The sequence below is a fragment of the Stenella coeruleoalba genome (assembly GCF_951394435.1).
Source record: "Stenella coeruleoalba genome assembly, chromosome: 9".
Lineage (NCBI taxonomy): Eukaryota > Metazoa > Chordata > Mammalia > Artiodactyla > Delphinidae > Stenella > Stenella coeruleoalba.
This window is the reverse complement of record NC_137155.1, coordinates 86338471-86352854: the sequence shown is the minus strand read 5'-3', so window position 1 is coordinate 86352854 and position 14384 is coordinate 86338471. Positions and strand designations below refer to the sequence as shown.

Here is a 14384-nt window from a genome sequence, read left to right as displayed (position 1 = left end):
GTATTTTTTCTGACAACAACGCTATGTGACTAGATATCAATTACAGGAAAAGATCTGTAAAAAATACAAACACATGGAAGCTGAACAATACACTACTAAATAACCAAGTTACCACTGAAGAAATCAAAGTGGAAATCAAAAAATTGCCTAGAAACAAATGACAATGACAACACAACAACCCAAAACCTAAGGGTTGCAGCAAAAGCAGGTCTAAGAGGGAAGTTTATAGCAATACAATCCTACCTCAAGAAACAAGTAAAATCTAAAATAAACAACCTAACCTTACATCTAAAGCAATTAGACAAAGAAGAACAAAAAACCCCCAAAGTTAGCAGAAGGAAAGAAATCATAAAGATCAGAGCAGAAATAATTGAAAAACAAATGAAGGAAACAATAACAAGGATCAATAAAACTAAAACCTGGTTCTTTGAGAAGATAAACAAAATAGATAAACCACTAGCCAGACTCATCAAGACAAAAAGGGAGAAGACTCAAATCAATAGAATTAGAAATGAAAAAGGAGAAGTAACAATTGACACTGCAGAAATACAAAGGATCATGAGAGATTACTACAAGTAACTCTATGCCAATAAAATGGTCAACCTGGAAGAAATGGACAAATTCTTAGAAATGCACAACCTGCCGAGACTGAAACAGGAAGAAATAGAAAATATGAACACACCAATCACAAGCACTGAAATTGAAACTTTGATTAAAAATCTTCCAACAAACAAAAGCCCAGGACCAGATGGCTTCACAGGCAAATTCTACCAAACATTTAGAGAAAAGCTAACACCTACCCTTCTCAAACTCTTCCAAAATATAGCAAGGGAGGAACACTCCCAAACTCATTCTACGAGGCCAATATCACCCTGATACCAAAACCAGACAAAGATGTCACAAAGAAAGAAAACTACAGGCCAATATCACTGATGAACGTAGATGCAAAAATCCTCAACAAAATACTAGCAAACAGAATCCAACAGCACATTAAAAGGATCATACACCATGATCAAGTGGGGTTTATTCCAGCAATGCAAGGATTCTTCAATATATGCAAATCAATCAACGTGATACACCATATTAACAAATTGAAGGAGAAAAACCATATGATCATCTCAATAGATGCAGAGAAAGCTTTCAACAAAATTCAACACCCATTTATGATAAAAACCCTGCAGAAAGTAGGCATAGAGGGAACTTTCCTCAACATAATAAAGGCCATGTACGACAAACCCACAGCCAACATCGTCCTCAATGGTGAAAAACTGAAACCATTTCCACTAGGATCAGGAACAAGACAAGGTTGCCCACTTTCACCACTATTATTCAACATAGTTTTGGAAGTTTTAGCCACAGCAATCAGAGGAGAAAAGGAAATAAAAGGAATCCAAATCGGAAAAGAAGAAGTAAAGCTGTCACTGTTTGCAGATGACATGATACTCTACATAGAGAATCCTAAAGATACTACCAGAAAAATACTAGAGCTAATCAATGAATTTGGTAAAGTGGCAGGACACAAAATTAATTCACAGAAATCTCTGGCATTCCTATACACTAATGATGAAAAATCTGAAAGTGAAATAAGAAAACACTCCCATTTACCATTGCAACAAAAAGAATAAAATATCTAGAAATAAACCTACGTAAGGAGACAAAAGACCTGGATGCAGAAAACTATTAGACATGGATGACAGAAATTAAAGATGATACAAACAGTTGGAGACTTATACCATGTTCTTGGACTGTAAGAATCAACATTGTGAAAATGACTCTAGTACCCAAAGCAATCTACAGATTCAATGCAATCCCTATCAAACGACCACTGGCATTTTTCACAGAACTAGAACAAAAACTTTCACAATCTGTATGGAAACACAAAAGACCCCGAAGAGCCAAAACAATCTTGAGAACGAAAAATGGAGCTGGAGGAATCAGGCTCCCTGACTTCAGTCTATACTACTAAGCTACAGTAATCAAGACAGTATGGTGCTGGCACAAAAACAGAAATATAGATCAATGGAACAGGATAGAAAGCCCAGAGATAAACCCACGCACATAGGGTCACCTTATCTTTGATAAAGGAGGCAAGAATATACAGTGGAGAAAAGACAGCCTCTTCAATAAGTGGTACTGGGAAAAATGGACAGGTACATGTAAAGGTATGAAATTAGAACACTCCCTAACACCATCCACAAAAATAAACTCAAAATGGATTAAAGACCTAAATGTAAGGCCAGACACTATCAAACTCTTAGAGGAAAACATAGGCAGAACACTCTATGACATAAATCACAGCAAGATCCTTCTTGACCCACGTCCTAGAGAAATGGAAATAAAAACAAAAATAAAGAAATGGGATCTAATGAAACTTAAAAGCTTCTGCACAGCAAAGGAAACCATAAACAAGATCAAAAGACAACCCTCACAATGGGAGAAAATATTTGCAAATGAAGCAACTGACAAAGGATTAATCTCCAAGATTTACAAGCAGCTCATGTAGCTCAATAACAAAAAAACAAACAACCCAATCCAAAAATGGGCAGAAGACCTAAATAGACATTTCTCCAAAGAAGATATACAGATTGCCAACAAACACATGAAAGAATGCTCAACATCATTAATCATTAGAGAAATGCAAATCAAAACTACAACAAGATATCATCTCATACCGGTCAGAATGGCCATCATCAAAAAATCTACAAACAATAAATGCTGGAGAGGGTGTGGAGAAAAGGGAACCCTCTTGTACTACTGGTGGGAATGTAAATTGATACAGCCACTATGGGGAACAGTATGGAGGGTCCTTAAAAAACAAAAATAGAACTACCATACGACCCAGCAATCCCACTACTGGGCATATACCCTGAGAAAACCATAATTCAAAACGAGTCATGTACCAAAATGTTCATTGCAGCTCTATTTACAACAGCCAGGACATGGAAGCAACCTAAGTGTCCATCGACAGATGAATGGATAAAGATATGGCACATATGTACAATGGAATATTACTCAACCATAAAAAGAAACGAAATTGAGCTATTTGTATTGAGGTGGATGGGCCTAGAGTCTGTCATACAGAGTGAAGTAAGTCAGAAAGAGAAAAACAAATACCATATGCTAACACATATATATGGAATCTGAGGAAAAAAAAAAGGTTATGAAGAACCTAGGGGGAATAAAGACACAGACCTACTAGAGAATGGATTTGAGGATATGGGGAGGGGGAAGGGTAAACTGTGACAAAGTGAGAGAGTGGCATGGACATATATACACTACCAAACGTAAAACAGATAGCTAGTGGGAAGCAGCCGCATAGCACAGGGAGATCAGCTCGGTGGTTTGTGACCACCTAGAGGGGTGGGATAGGGAGGGTGGGAGGGAGGGAGACGGAAGAGGGAAGAGACATGGGAACATATGTATATGTATAACTGATTCACTTTGTTATAAAGCAGAAAGTAACACACCATTGTAAAGCAATTATACTCCAATAAAGATGTTAAAAAAAAAAGAAGTTAGTTGAAATATATATATATGTTTTCACACACACACACACACACACACACACACACTGTTTCTCCCCTCCTCTTCTTGATTTGCAAAAGGCTACTGATAGAAGTTTAGTTAACCAGGGACTTTCTAAGAAAACCAGCCAACGAGACAAGGTCCTATTTCTTCTCCATCTGGAGATAAGACTATAAAGATATTTGTAAAATTCAAGTTGATCATATTACATGCTTATTCTGCCTGTAAATAAAAATCCTCTCTCATTTGCTCGCTTCACAGCCTTTTTCATCAACAGTTATGAGGGCAAGTTCCCTGGTAGCATCATGTCAGTAAAGGCAGTACTTATAGATTAATCACAAGCATGTGTTGGTCAAATGCCTGTTCCATGACACCATTTAAAGGAAATGTCAGAATGGGTACTTTTAGAAATTGAACACTCTTAACAAAGCAACTACTTTCCCACTTAATTTACTTCCCTTTATGTTCAGATTTCCTAAGTAAGATATTAAAAACCATGGTAAAGTGCTTAGGGAATGATTGGGAATTCATTTCTGGGATGGCTGAAAAAGAATTCAAATGACCAGGTTTGGTTATGCTATGAAACCAATTCAGTAAAGTGTTAACTGTAGAATCCTGATGGTGAGTGTGCGGGTGTTTTTTTTTCAGTCTTTTTAGATGTTTCAAGTATTCTCACGATAAACTGGGGAAAAAAATTGCTGGATTCTTATGTTGGTTGTCTAATCATGTATGAAACAAACTATTGGTAAAAACTAGTGAAGCCTTTCATGTAATAGGAAATATTTTTCATTTCTGTAGGTGTAAGCATCATTCCCTTTGATGCTAATGGATTTTCTGAATGATCATGGGGGTGTGTGGACCAATAATAATAACAATTATGAGACAACACGTCAATATGCAGAGCAGTTCAGAAAGCCCTGCTGAACACATGATCTCATTGCACTCCTCACCTTCATCTTATGAGGTTGTTTGAGCTAGCATCATTCTCATGCTATATGAGGGACGTGAAGTTCAGGGAAGATAAGTGGCTTGGGCTTGTCTAAGGTCACTGGATTGACAAGACCGGATCCCCATTTTATATGCTTTTCCCACCATGCCATGATGAAATTTACATTTCCTGAATGGCTATGAAGAATCAGAACAAAAATTCTACGAAAAATAAAAAGTATTAAACTAGTAATAGAATTAATCATACAAAAATAACACAACTTGATAAGAATCTGAAGACACAGATGAATGTTATGAGATTCCCAAAGTCCCCATTAGTACTGAAAGACTTAATTTGCTCAGCTGTCTCAGAAATAGACAGGTGAGTGTTGAAAGCCACGGTGACAATCTGAACAACCAAAGACAAGAACAAAGGCATCTTCTACTGCATCTTCCTGGATAAAACCTGAAGCAACCACTAGCTGGTTGGTTACTTGAGGCCTTCATGTGTCATGAAGAACCAAAACAATATTGCTGGTGAATATTTTATTTTACTTTTATTTTACCTTTATTAAGTAACATTTAAAGAAAATCAAACCCCCACACTGTGTTAGTATTTCTTTCGGGTTAGGTAAACACTGAAGAATCAGCTTAGACCCCAAGGCATCTTGGTTCTAAGACTTATTTTAGCACGGTGAGACCATTAGCACCAACTCTCAGAGCTTACAGGGGAGAAAAAAAAAAAAATCAGTTGATCAGCTCTTTTTTCCATTTAATGATTTTCATGATGACTTCCTACAGACCTTAAACGGGACTAATCTATTTAGGCTAATAAAAGCTAAATCTATTCTGCACCATGGAGTGCAGTGGCAACAACTGGCCGCAATGCAAATACCACTCAAATCCAACATTCTTCATATTAACATAATTTGATATGATGAAACCATATGCTATTGCTGCTGGCCACACTTCCCTGGGAAACGAACAAGAGGTTGCCGGCAGTACCTTGGCTTAGCTGGGGAAATAACAGGCTTGGGCATCAGTGTAACGGCAAATCATTACACTGTAAGCAGCTGTGTCTACCAACTTTCAGTAAGGCTTAACCAGAGCTCCAGCGATCATTCAACCTACCAAAATCTTTCATTTGGAACCTTCCTGACACCTAGAGTTTAGACCACCTTGGCCCTATTGCCTTAACAGCAATACTTCTACACTGCTTCCTGCCAGAGGGTTTTCAAGGAAAATATAGCAAGGTGAATATGTTGCATTCTATATAATTTGCTTCCAATTATTAGGTGTAGTGGGATGAATAGTGTCCTCCCAACATTCCACACACAATCTCAGAATGTGATCTTAACTTGGAAATAGGGTCTTTGTAGATAGAATTAAGGTTAGGGTTGAGGTGAGATCATGCTGGATTAAGGTGAGCCCTAAATCCAATGAGAGTGTCCTTATAAGAGCCAGAAATGGAAAAATGGAGAACATGGGAGAAGCCCATGTTAGGATGGAGGCAGAGATCAGAGTTATACTTCCAGAAGTCAAGAAGTACCAGGACCACCAGAAGATGGAAGAAGCAGGGAAGGGTCTTACTCTAGAGCCTTTGGAGGGAATGTGGCTTCTGGCCTCCATAACTATGAGAACATCAATTTCTGCTTTTTAAGCCACCTAGTTTGTGGTAACTTGTTATGTTTGCCCTAGGAAATGAACATAGTAGCTTTTTTTTTTTTTTGGCGGTACGCGGGCCTCTCACTGCTGTGGCCTCTCCCGTTGCGGAGCACAGGCTCTGGACGCGCAGGCTCAGCGGCCATGGCTCACGGGCCCAGCTACTCCGCGGCATGTGGGATCTTCCCGGACCAGGGCACAAACCCGTGTCCCCTGCATCGGCAGGCGGACTCTCAACCACCGCGCCACCAGGGAAGCCTATAGTAGCTTTAATGGTCATAAATACTGCATGTTGCCTCTGCTGCTAACGAATGATCAGCGGGCAAGTCCAGGAAAAAGAGAAAGGAAGTGAAACAATACCATCTCCTGCTGTCACTCTAGGGTAGTGGAAACAGAAGTTATAGGTGGGTCTTAGAGCACAAAGAACAGGAGTGAGTAAGCAGCAAGTTAGTGATAAGAGGAGATGCAGGCTGAAATCTACAAAGAGATGGCAGGGGTGCAGAGGCACCGTCAGTACAAATCAGAAGTCTATGAAGGTGAGAGTCAGGGAGCAGGCGGGTAGCCGGTAACAGCGGGCAATGCTGAAGTCCAGATGTCTGTGACACGGGCAACGAAGGTGATGTGTTCTACCACCATTACTCCGCCTACACCTTAGAAATGATGTGTTCCTAGGACACAGATTTTATTATTCTTGTTTTATAGAGGAGGAAATAGATACGGAGAGGTTAGCAATTTGGTCCTGACCACAAAATTATCCATTGAAATGTCTGGGATTTCAATCTATTTGTATCTGATTCTAAGACTTATGGATCAAGCTTGATTCAAAGTATCAAACAGAGCCCTCTGTTACAAACCTAAGTGAATTAAAGAATGCCTCAATTATAATTTTTTTGTACTTCCTCTCAGGGCAATAACTGATTCTATGGAGTAGAAAGATCCAGGCCAGCGGCACTAATTCGGGCTGCATATGTCGGGATCATCTGGGCAGCTTATAACACCTGGATGCCCAGGCCCCACCCCTGACCAACCGAACCAAAGCTCTGGGATGCGATCTAGGTGTGTTCAGAGAGACCCTGGGTGATTCTAATGGGTATTGTTGAGAACCACACCCCTCCAGGTAGCCAGCGAAAGCACAGGAGGATGAGGAAGAGATGGGAGTGTGGGGTTTGCAGCCCACCTCTAACCATCTGACTTCTCAGATGTGCTCTGACACATACTGGGGCAATGAGGAAAATGAAAATATGCTTTAAATGTTTCAAGATTGCCTAAAATTTTTGACTTGCACAGCTTATGTTTTTTTTTTTCCTCCAATGATGGGGGAACAGAAGCCAAAGCATTAGGAAAGCTGTCTCTGTCTCACATTGCCCTACATGAGCCAGAAAACGTAGTCTCATCCTGTGTCTAGAAAGAACTTTGCAAAATTCAGCAACGTGCTAGACTAGGAAGCAGCTTCCGCTGCTGCTGCTGCAAATATTGTTTTTACAATTTCTGTGCCTGTATGGAACACAGCTGAATAGCTTTTTGAAGTTAACTACTGTTGTTCGCCTCAAGGCTAAGAGTCCAGAGTGTTAGAGCCCCATTTCCTAACCTCCAGCTGCAAACGCTGGCATTAAGACAGTGCTTCTAAAAGTTCTGTCTCTATGAAAAGCAACTAGAGGGCTAGTTAGACCAGAGATTCCTGCACCCCATCCCGGAGTGGAGGGAGGTTCAGGATCTGCATTTCCCACAAGCTCAGGTGATGCGGATGCTGCCCGTCCACGGATCACACCTGGTGTTGCACGGGTACAAGGCCGTGCTCCTCAAAATCTTATGTACATACAAAGCACCTGGGGATGCCGTACATATGCAGATTCTGACTCAGAGTCTGATGTTCCCGTCCACAGACCACTAAGTAACAAGGATACCGGGTATTCCACTGGGAGGTAGGGGAGAAAACTTTACTTGTAGTTTTTGTTCATACAGATGTCCATTCAGCTATGTGATAGGTAAGGGATTAAAAAACTTAAGCATTAGTCCCCCCTCCCCTTTTTTGGGTGGAGATACTAAAGAAGAATAAATGACATTCCCCAAACAGTGATAAACTAGGGAACTGAGGGAATTTTTCCTCATGTCTGATAAATGAACAGTTGGTAGATGCCTGTTACATATAAGGCATGAGGGAGTATCCATTTCAAACAATCAATTGTTTCCATAGCTCCATGTCCGGAATGCCAGAAGATCTGACTCAAGAGAAATGAGGAATTTCTCTTAATGGATTTCTTTAATTTGCATCAGTATACTCTGTCTTGCAATGGATGGAGCCATTTTGCAGAAAAAGTGATGGTAATAGAGGCCTCGCAGATGGTAAGAGCATGAAGTATAGTCCATCCTGCTTCTATCTGAGAGCATCAGAGGCATAAGAACTGTGACATTTTAATTTAAGCATTGTCATGAATCTTAAACCCAAGACCATGAATCTTACACCATGGGGGCAAAACACGCACACCCATGCCCTTGTACTAAGGAAGTCATCATTCATTCATTCATTTTCATTCACTCAGCCATTTATTCAACATTGCTTTCTCTACAGCAGGCAGGTTGCAGGAGCTGGGGATTTAGGAGGGAACCATCTGTAACAAATATCCGAGCTATTCCATCTGTTGGAAAGTGGTTTAGACGCTGAGGCAAGAAAGACGGTTGGTTTTTCACTTCTACTCCTGTGAGGCAATATACGGATTTAGAGCGGTACATCTCTGGCTATGGTGAGAGTCTGGTTCCAGACTCTCCCCCATCCCCCCAGTCTGTCACAGATGTATACTTTTATAAAATAAATAAAAATGAATTACTGGAAAAAGGAAATTTTTAAAAACCCGGTGATAAAAACACAAGTCCCAATTTTTTACTGTTAGGTTCAACAGACAATGTCAAATTGCTAAAAAAAAAAAAAAAAAAAAGTGTCTAACTGCTTACTCTTAAACTCTGCCCATCTCATAGCAGACTAGTAACAAATAGGTTAGCGCACGGGATCCAGGGTTGGGTCGCCTGGGTTTGAATTACAGTTCGAGCGTTGCTAGCTAGGTGACTATGGATGGGCAAGTTATTTAATTTCATTGTTTCTCAGTTTCCTCCTTATAATAAGAATGCCACCTTCACAAAGCTGTTGTCAATGCATATAAAACATTTACAAGTCAATACATATAAAGCACTCCGTAGTGTCTGGCTCACGGTAGATGTTTTAAAGTGTTAGTTGTCACCATTACTACTATTTACTATTATGAATGCTATCATTACCACCATTAGACTTCCACTGTTACTACTAGTACCATGCTGCTCTATCACTTTGGGCATCTGCACAGTTGTTTCACCTATAAAACGGTGCTTGTAATTTCTTCCTTCCTATTTCCTTCCTTCCCTCCCTCCTATGAATTCTGTGCCTAGAAAGTAAAACTACCAATGCAAAACTACATTATCGCCCAAGTAAATGCCCCCTTATAACCGACTGTCTATCCTGACCAATGTCATTTCAAAGAGGAAACGACAAAATGTCCTGGGGTTTTCTGCGTCTGCACATCATCAGATAAGTAGACGGAAGCAGCACTGAGACAGCTGTCTGTCCACTCTCTGTGGAGAATCCAGTTGGGCTGATGCTTCATGACACTGGGTGCTGCCTCCAGGGAAAGGCACGATCCCTTCCACTCTGTGACCAAACAACAGTCTAGCAGAGGGAATGACTTTGAAGGACATGTAATTGAATACTTAACCCGCCTGCATTTTTCACACATACATATATTTCTTCAAGCTTCCTTCCTAACAATTGTTTTGTATTCTCAGCTAAAATGGTTGAGAATAATTTCTCCATTATTTTTCTTTAGTTACGTATAATTAGCTGAGAATAAAAATATCAAGGTGACACTGAAACACATTTAAGAAACACTGAAATCTGAGCATGGGAAATTATGTTTGAAAACAATTTACAATCATTACAAAGCAAGAGACTTTCTCAAGATGGGAAAGGAAAATAACCACCTCTTCACTTGCTTTTGTAACCTCATAACTGACAATATTAAACAAATTTACTGATATGGTCTAACTAATTTGCATTCTCATAAAATTTTTATGAAGAAAGAGAGGACAACAAAATAACCAAATAAGAAAGCAGGTGTTTGGGCTCTGTAAACATATTTGGAGGTTGATAACTTGCATGGCCTTAGTTTTAAGACTTACTCACTTACATATAACTAACATATCTTGACAAGGTCAAAGAGAGAAGAGGTAAAGTTGGAGTTCTTACATAGCCTCAGAACGGAGTAACTGACTTAAAGAACAAGAGGTGTAGTAACATGTACAAATGGCTGGTGATGAGGTTATGAGTGACTTGACAAGCACATCGGTAGGCTGCCCAGAGATGCCATTTAGCCAGCAGTGTGTGGCCCTGACATGGCCCAGACTGTAGTCAACTAGTGGAGTTTTAATCTGTCTTTGTTACTCAAGTTGAAAATCATCATGTTTAATGAGCCAGCATCTTTAGTTCCCAGATTCACTCTGCAGTGCATTATTTCTTTTACATTTAGTACGCTAAGCATATTAAAGTTGCTCTATACAGCATACGGCATGACCCTTGAGGGATATACACACTGAGAGGTTTTCTGATGGAGAGGATGTTAATGATATTGTCAGACATAAGATAAATGTAAACAAGTTTTTGTCACTCTCTTTCTCATCTTCCCACTCTGACTCTGCAGTTAAGACTCTCAAAATTTATTCACTGTGTCCATCCACCCATCCATCCATCCACCCATCCATCCATCCACCCATCCATCCATCCACCCACCCACCCACCGACACACATAAACATTCATTCAACAAACTATCGAGTGTCTTCCTACTGCCTGATACTGTACTATACTTTTGGAACTTAATTTCCAGTGGGAAAAGATAGGAAATCAACAAGCTAGAAAATAAATGATTATAGTTGTGCTAAGAAGGAAAAAAATTAAAATGTTAAAATAGTGGCTAACTGGGGAGATCTATTCATGATCCTAACAAAAAACAGAATTCCATTCAGATGACTAACTGAAGAAATATTAATGAAAAGATGACTGACAGAGGTACAGGCAGCACTGAAAGAAGCAACAAGGGACGCTGAGGCACCCAGAGACCAGTAACAGCAGAAAGCTATCATCAAGGGCCAAGGAGGAGAGATGGTGTTACCAGCGTCCAGTGAGAGCTGAAGCCATACAGGAAGTGTCGCCTGGCAGGACCTCTGGTTACAGAGGGAGGCACCCAAAGACAAAACTATGATCCAAAGTGGAAAGGAAGGAGATAAGAACTCAACCTCTTTCTCCTTTCACCCTCCAATCTCCTGCTACTGCTTCCTATTGGCAGAATGTGATCACAAGTCATTGGCAAGGGAGTTTTGGTGACACAGTTCATAGTTTGGCTTCAGTGTTGAGAACACACAGATTCGGAGCAGGAGGTGGGGGCGGGGGGGGGTGATGGAGAATAACCAAGGAAGGGGACCTACTTAGGGCAGGATAGTTAGGAAAAGCTTCCCTGTGGAGGGGACGTTTGAACAGGCACCAAGAGAAGATGCCGGCCATGCAAAGAGCCAGTGGAAGAGTAATCCAGCAGAGGGATGGGACGAGTGAGCACATGCCTTTGCTATTCTCCCTTCTCTGCATCCCATACTCAGTACAGATCCTCACTAGGAACACATCTAACATAAACTCAGGCAATGCAAATGAACACTTTCCTGGGTGTGATGCTATTGTTTAAGTTCTGGTAGAAGTGAATGTCTCTATTCTATTTTCTCAATACCATAGAAGAATTTGCTTATAAAAAAAGAATGCTCACAACTAGGACATTTCCCTATGAAAGGGCCAGCATTTCTATTAATTCTAATGTACAAAGAAGGAAGAACCAAGGAAGACATATATAAAAGCAGGTAAAGGCAGGCAACTGAAGCAACTATATATATATATATATATATATATATATATATATATATATATATATATCACTTATAGAACTTCTCTTTGAAGATCTCAAGTCTTCTACACTTTAAGATATCCTCATACCATGCAACTTACATAAAACTATGCTATTGTACCCATCATTCTCTTAAATGAAGAAACACTATAAAGATTCAATTACAGTGTAATAATAATTAACGTATAGCCAGAATTGAAATTCATAGTAATTTTCTTTTAGTCTTATATTTACCTCTAAGTCACTGGCTTAAAGCATATAAAACAAACACCTCAAGTCTATTAATCCATACATCTGACAAATTATCTTATTTCTGTTGTCCAGAAACCATTTCTTTATACAATGAAAGTAAAATTTTCATATTAAGATGATCATCACTTAAATTAATAAATGATCTGACTTTTAAAAGCCAGTTTTTTGGGTGGGTTCAAATTCACTGTGAGCTAGCCAAGTTATATACGGTAAGTCAGCCCTCAAATGGTACAGAGGGTTTACTGTTGGTAATTGAGGTTAGGCAGAATAACTTCCTTCCTATAAGTCCTTCTACTCCAGGATGCATTCACCATTGGAAAGAGATGTTCTTTTCAAGGACAAATTCCAGGCCAATAATGAGGAGTTGCCTGCATGTTAATGAGACTCACCATCTCCCATATTCAAAGCTAACCACTTTTTTCTTAAAGATCTTCAGGAATTTCCATTATTTCTACACTAGTCCTTAATTTCCCTGGTGCCTGTTTAATTTATTTCCTCTTGTTTTGTCCCTGATGAATATGGAAACAGATGGTAACTCTTCTCCTTCTTTTTTCAATTTGTGACTCTTGCCAAGTCAATAAAAACTGCACATAAAAATAGTAAGTTCAAAGGATGTGATTACCTGTAGGAGAGGCCGCTGCACCCCCAGCACTTTCATGGTGTCTGCATTAGCTAGGATCTTCAGGGGGTCAGATGTTTTCGTGACTCCTTCAATCTCCTTGTTGATCTCAGCCAAGACCTGACTGAGGAAGATGTTTTTGATGTACACGGTGAGAAACTCTCGAAGAGGACACTGTTTGGCTGGGCCAAGTCCCAGGGCGTGCTCTATCTCCTGAATGAATCTGAAAGACAAACAGAGCACAACCACTGTTAAGTGTATCAGAAAGATAGCTACAGAAATATGACCAAACACACGTGGGTATCTCTGACTTTTGCTGCTTCCACGGAGAGATGTGGGGAAATTACCAGAATTCTCAACAAGAGCAGGTCACTCTATTTTCCATCTATATATTAGTTTTTTCTAACACAAGTTATTTCACTTATTCAATAGAAATAGGATGAAACAGAAACAAAAATTCCACACTAGGGGGAAAAGAGGAGAGACAAAAATATTTTTTATTAGTTCAAGAAGGAAATAAGAATATAAGAAGCAAAAGAAAGCATTACACAAAAAACCAAATTATGATGCAAAGTACATCCCAAATACTGCATATTTCTTACTAGGATCTTTATACGTGTAGATAGAACTTCTAAAAAGAGAGAAAAAGAAAGGATAGTATTTAAATTTATGATGCTGTTGGGAGGTAATGAAAGGAAACAGGATGGGAGGTGGGGGCAAAGGAGAACTTTAACCTTATTTGTAATGATCAATTTCCTTTATTAAAAACACTTAAAGCACACATAGCAGAATGTTAACTGTCAAAACTCAGAGATGAGTATGCAGATATTTGTTACGTTATTCTTTGTACTTTTCTACACTGGCAGTTCCTGCTTTCATGGTTCTGATATGCACAAATGGAAGTTACTAAAGTTTAGTGAATAACACCAGTACAACAAGATTTGAATTCCAGTTACCACAGTATGTTAACTGTGAGTAATGGCATGAAGTACAAACTCTAGGGCTTCAATCTAGAAATCTCTATGTAAATAATTAATGTTTATCATAATCAACGATCAAACATGTCACTTCTTTCAAAGTCAAGCAGTGATTGGTCACTGCCCATCCGTTACGCAGTTCATGGACAGACAGCAAAGTGTGTAGTTGTGTTGTCTCCTTGTCTCTCAGTGATAGACCCATGTGACAGTTTACAAAAATGGATAACTGAAAAAATGAATTGGCCCAAACACCTAAAAGTACAGGGGAAAAAAAACCCTGAAAGTAACACTGGGAGCAACATTTGAACTGAATGTAAATGGATTTACAGAAGAAATAACTGACCCTGGGAACATCGACACTGGCCCCATTTGAGAGGTATCTGCAGCCAGAGTAAAGGTGGACTTCCTGACCTTAAAAGAGAAAATGATTGTGATAAAAGAGATGAAGACACCCC

General features: G+C 39.5%; 1 protein-coding gene across 4 annotated transcripts in view; it reads right to left on the bottom strand.

The window, feature by feature from the left end:
- EXOC4 (exocyst complex component 4) overlaps window positions 1-14384 on the bottom strand; it is an 831307-nt gene that overhangs the window by 233798 nt on the left and 583125 nt on the right. For all 4 annotated transcript variants that reach the window (XM_079931122.1, XM_079931120.1, XM_079931121.1 and 1 more), the window contains exon 11: window positions 12956-13175. In XM_079931122.1, coding sequence (XP_079787248.1) covers window positions 12956-13175 — 220 coding nt within the window. The remainder of the gene's footprint in view (window positions 1-12955; window positions 13176-14384) is intronic.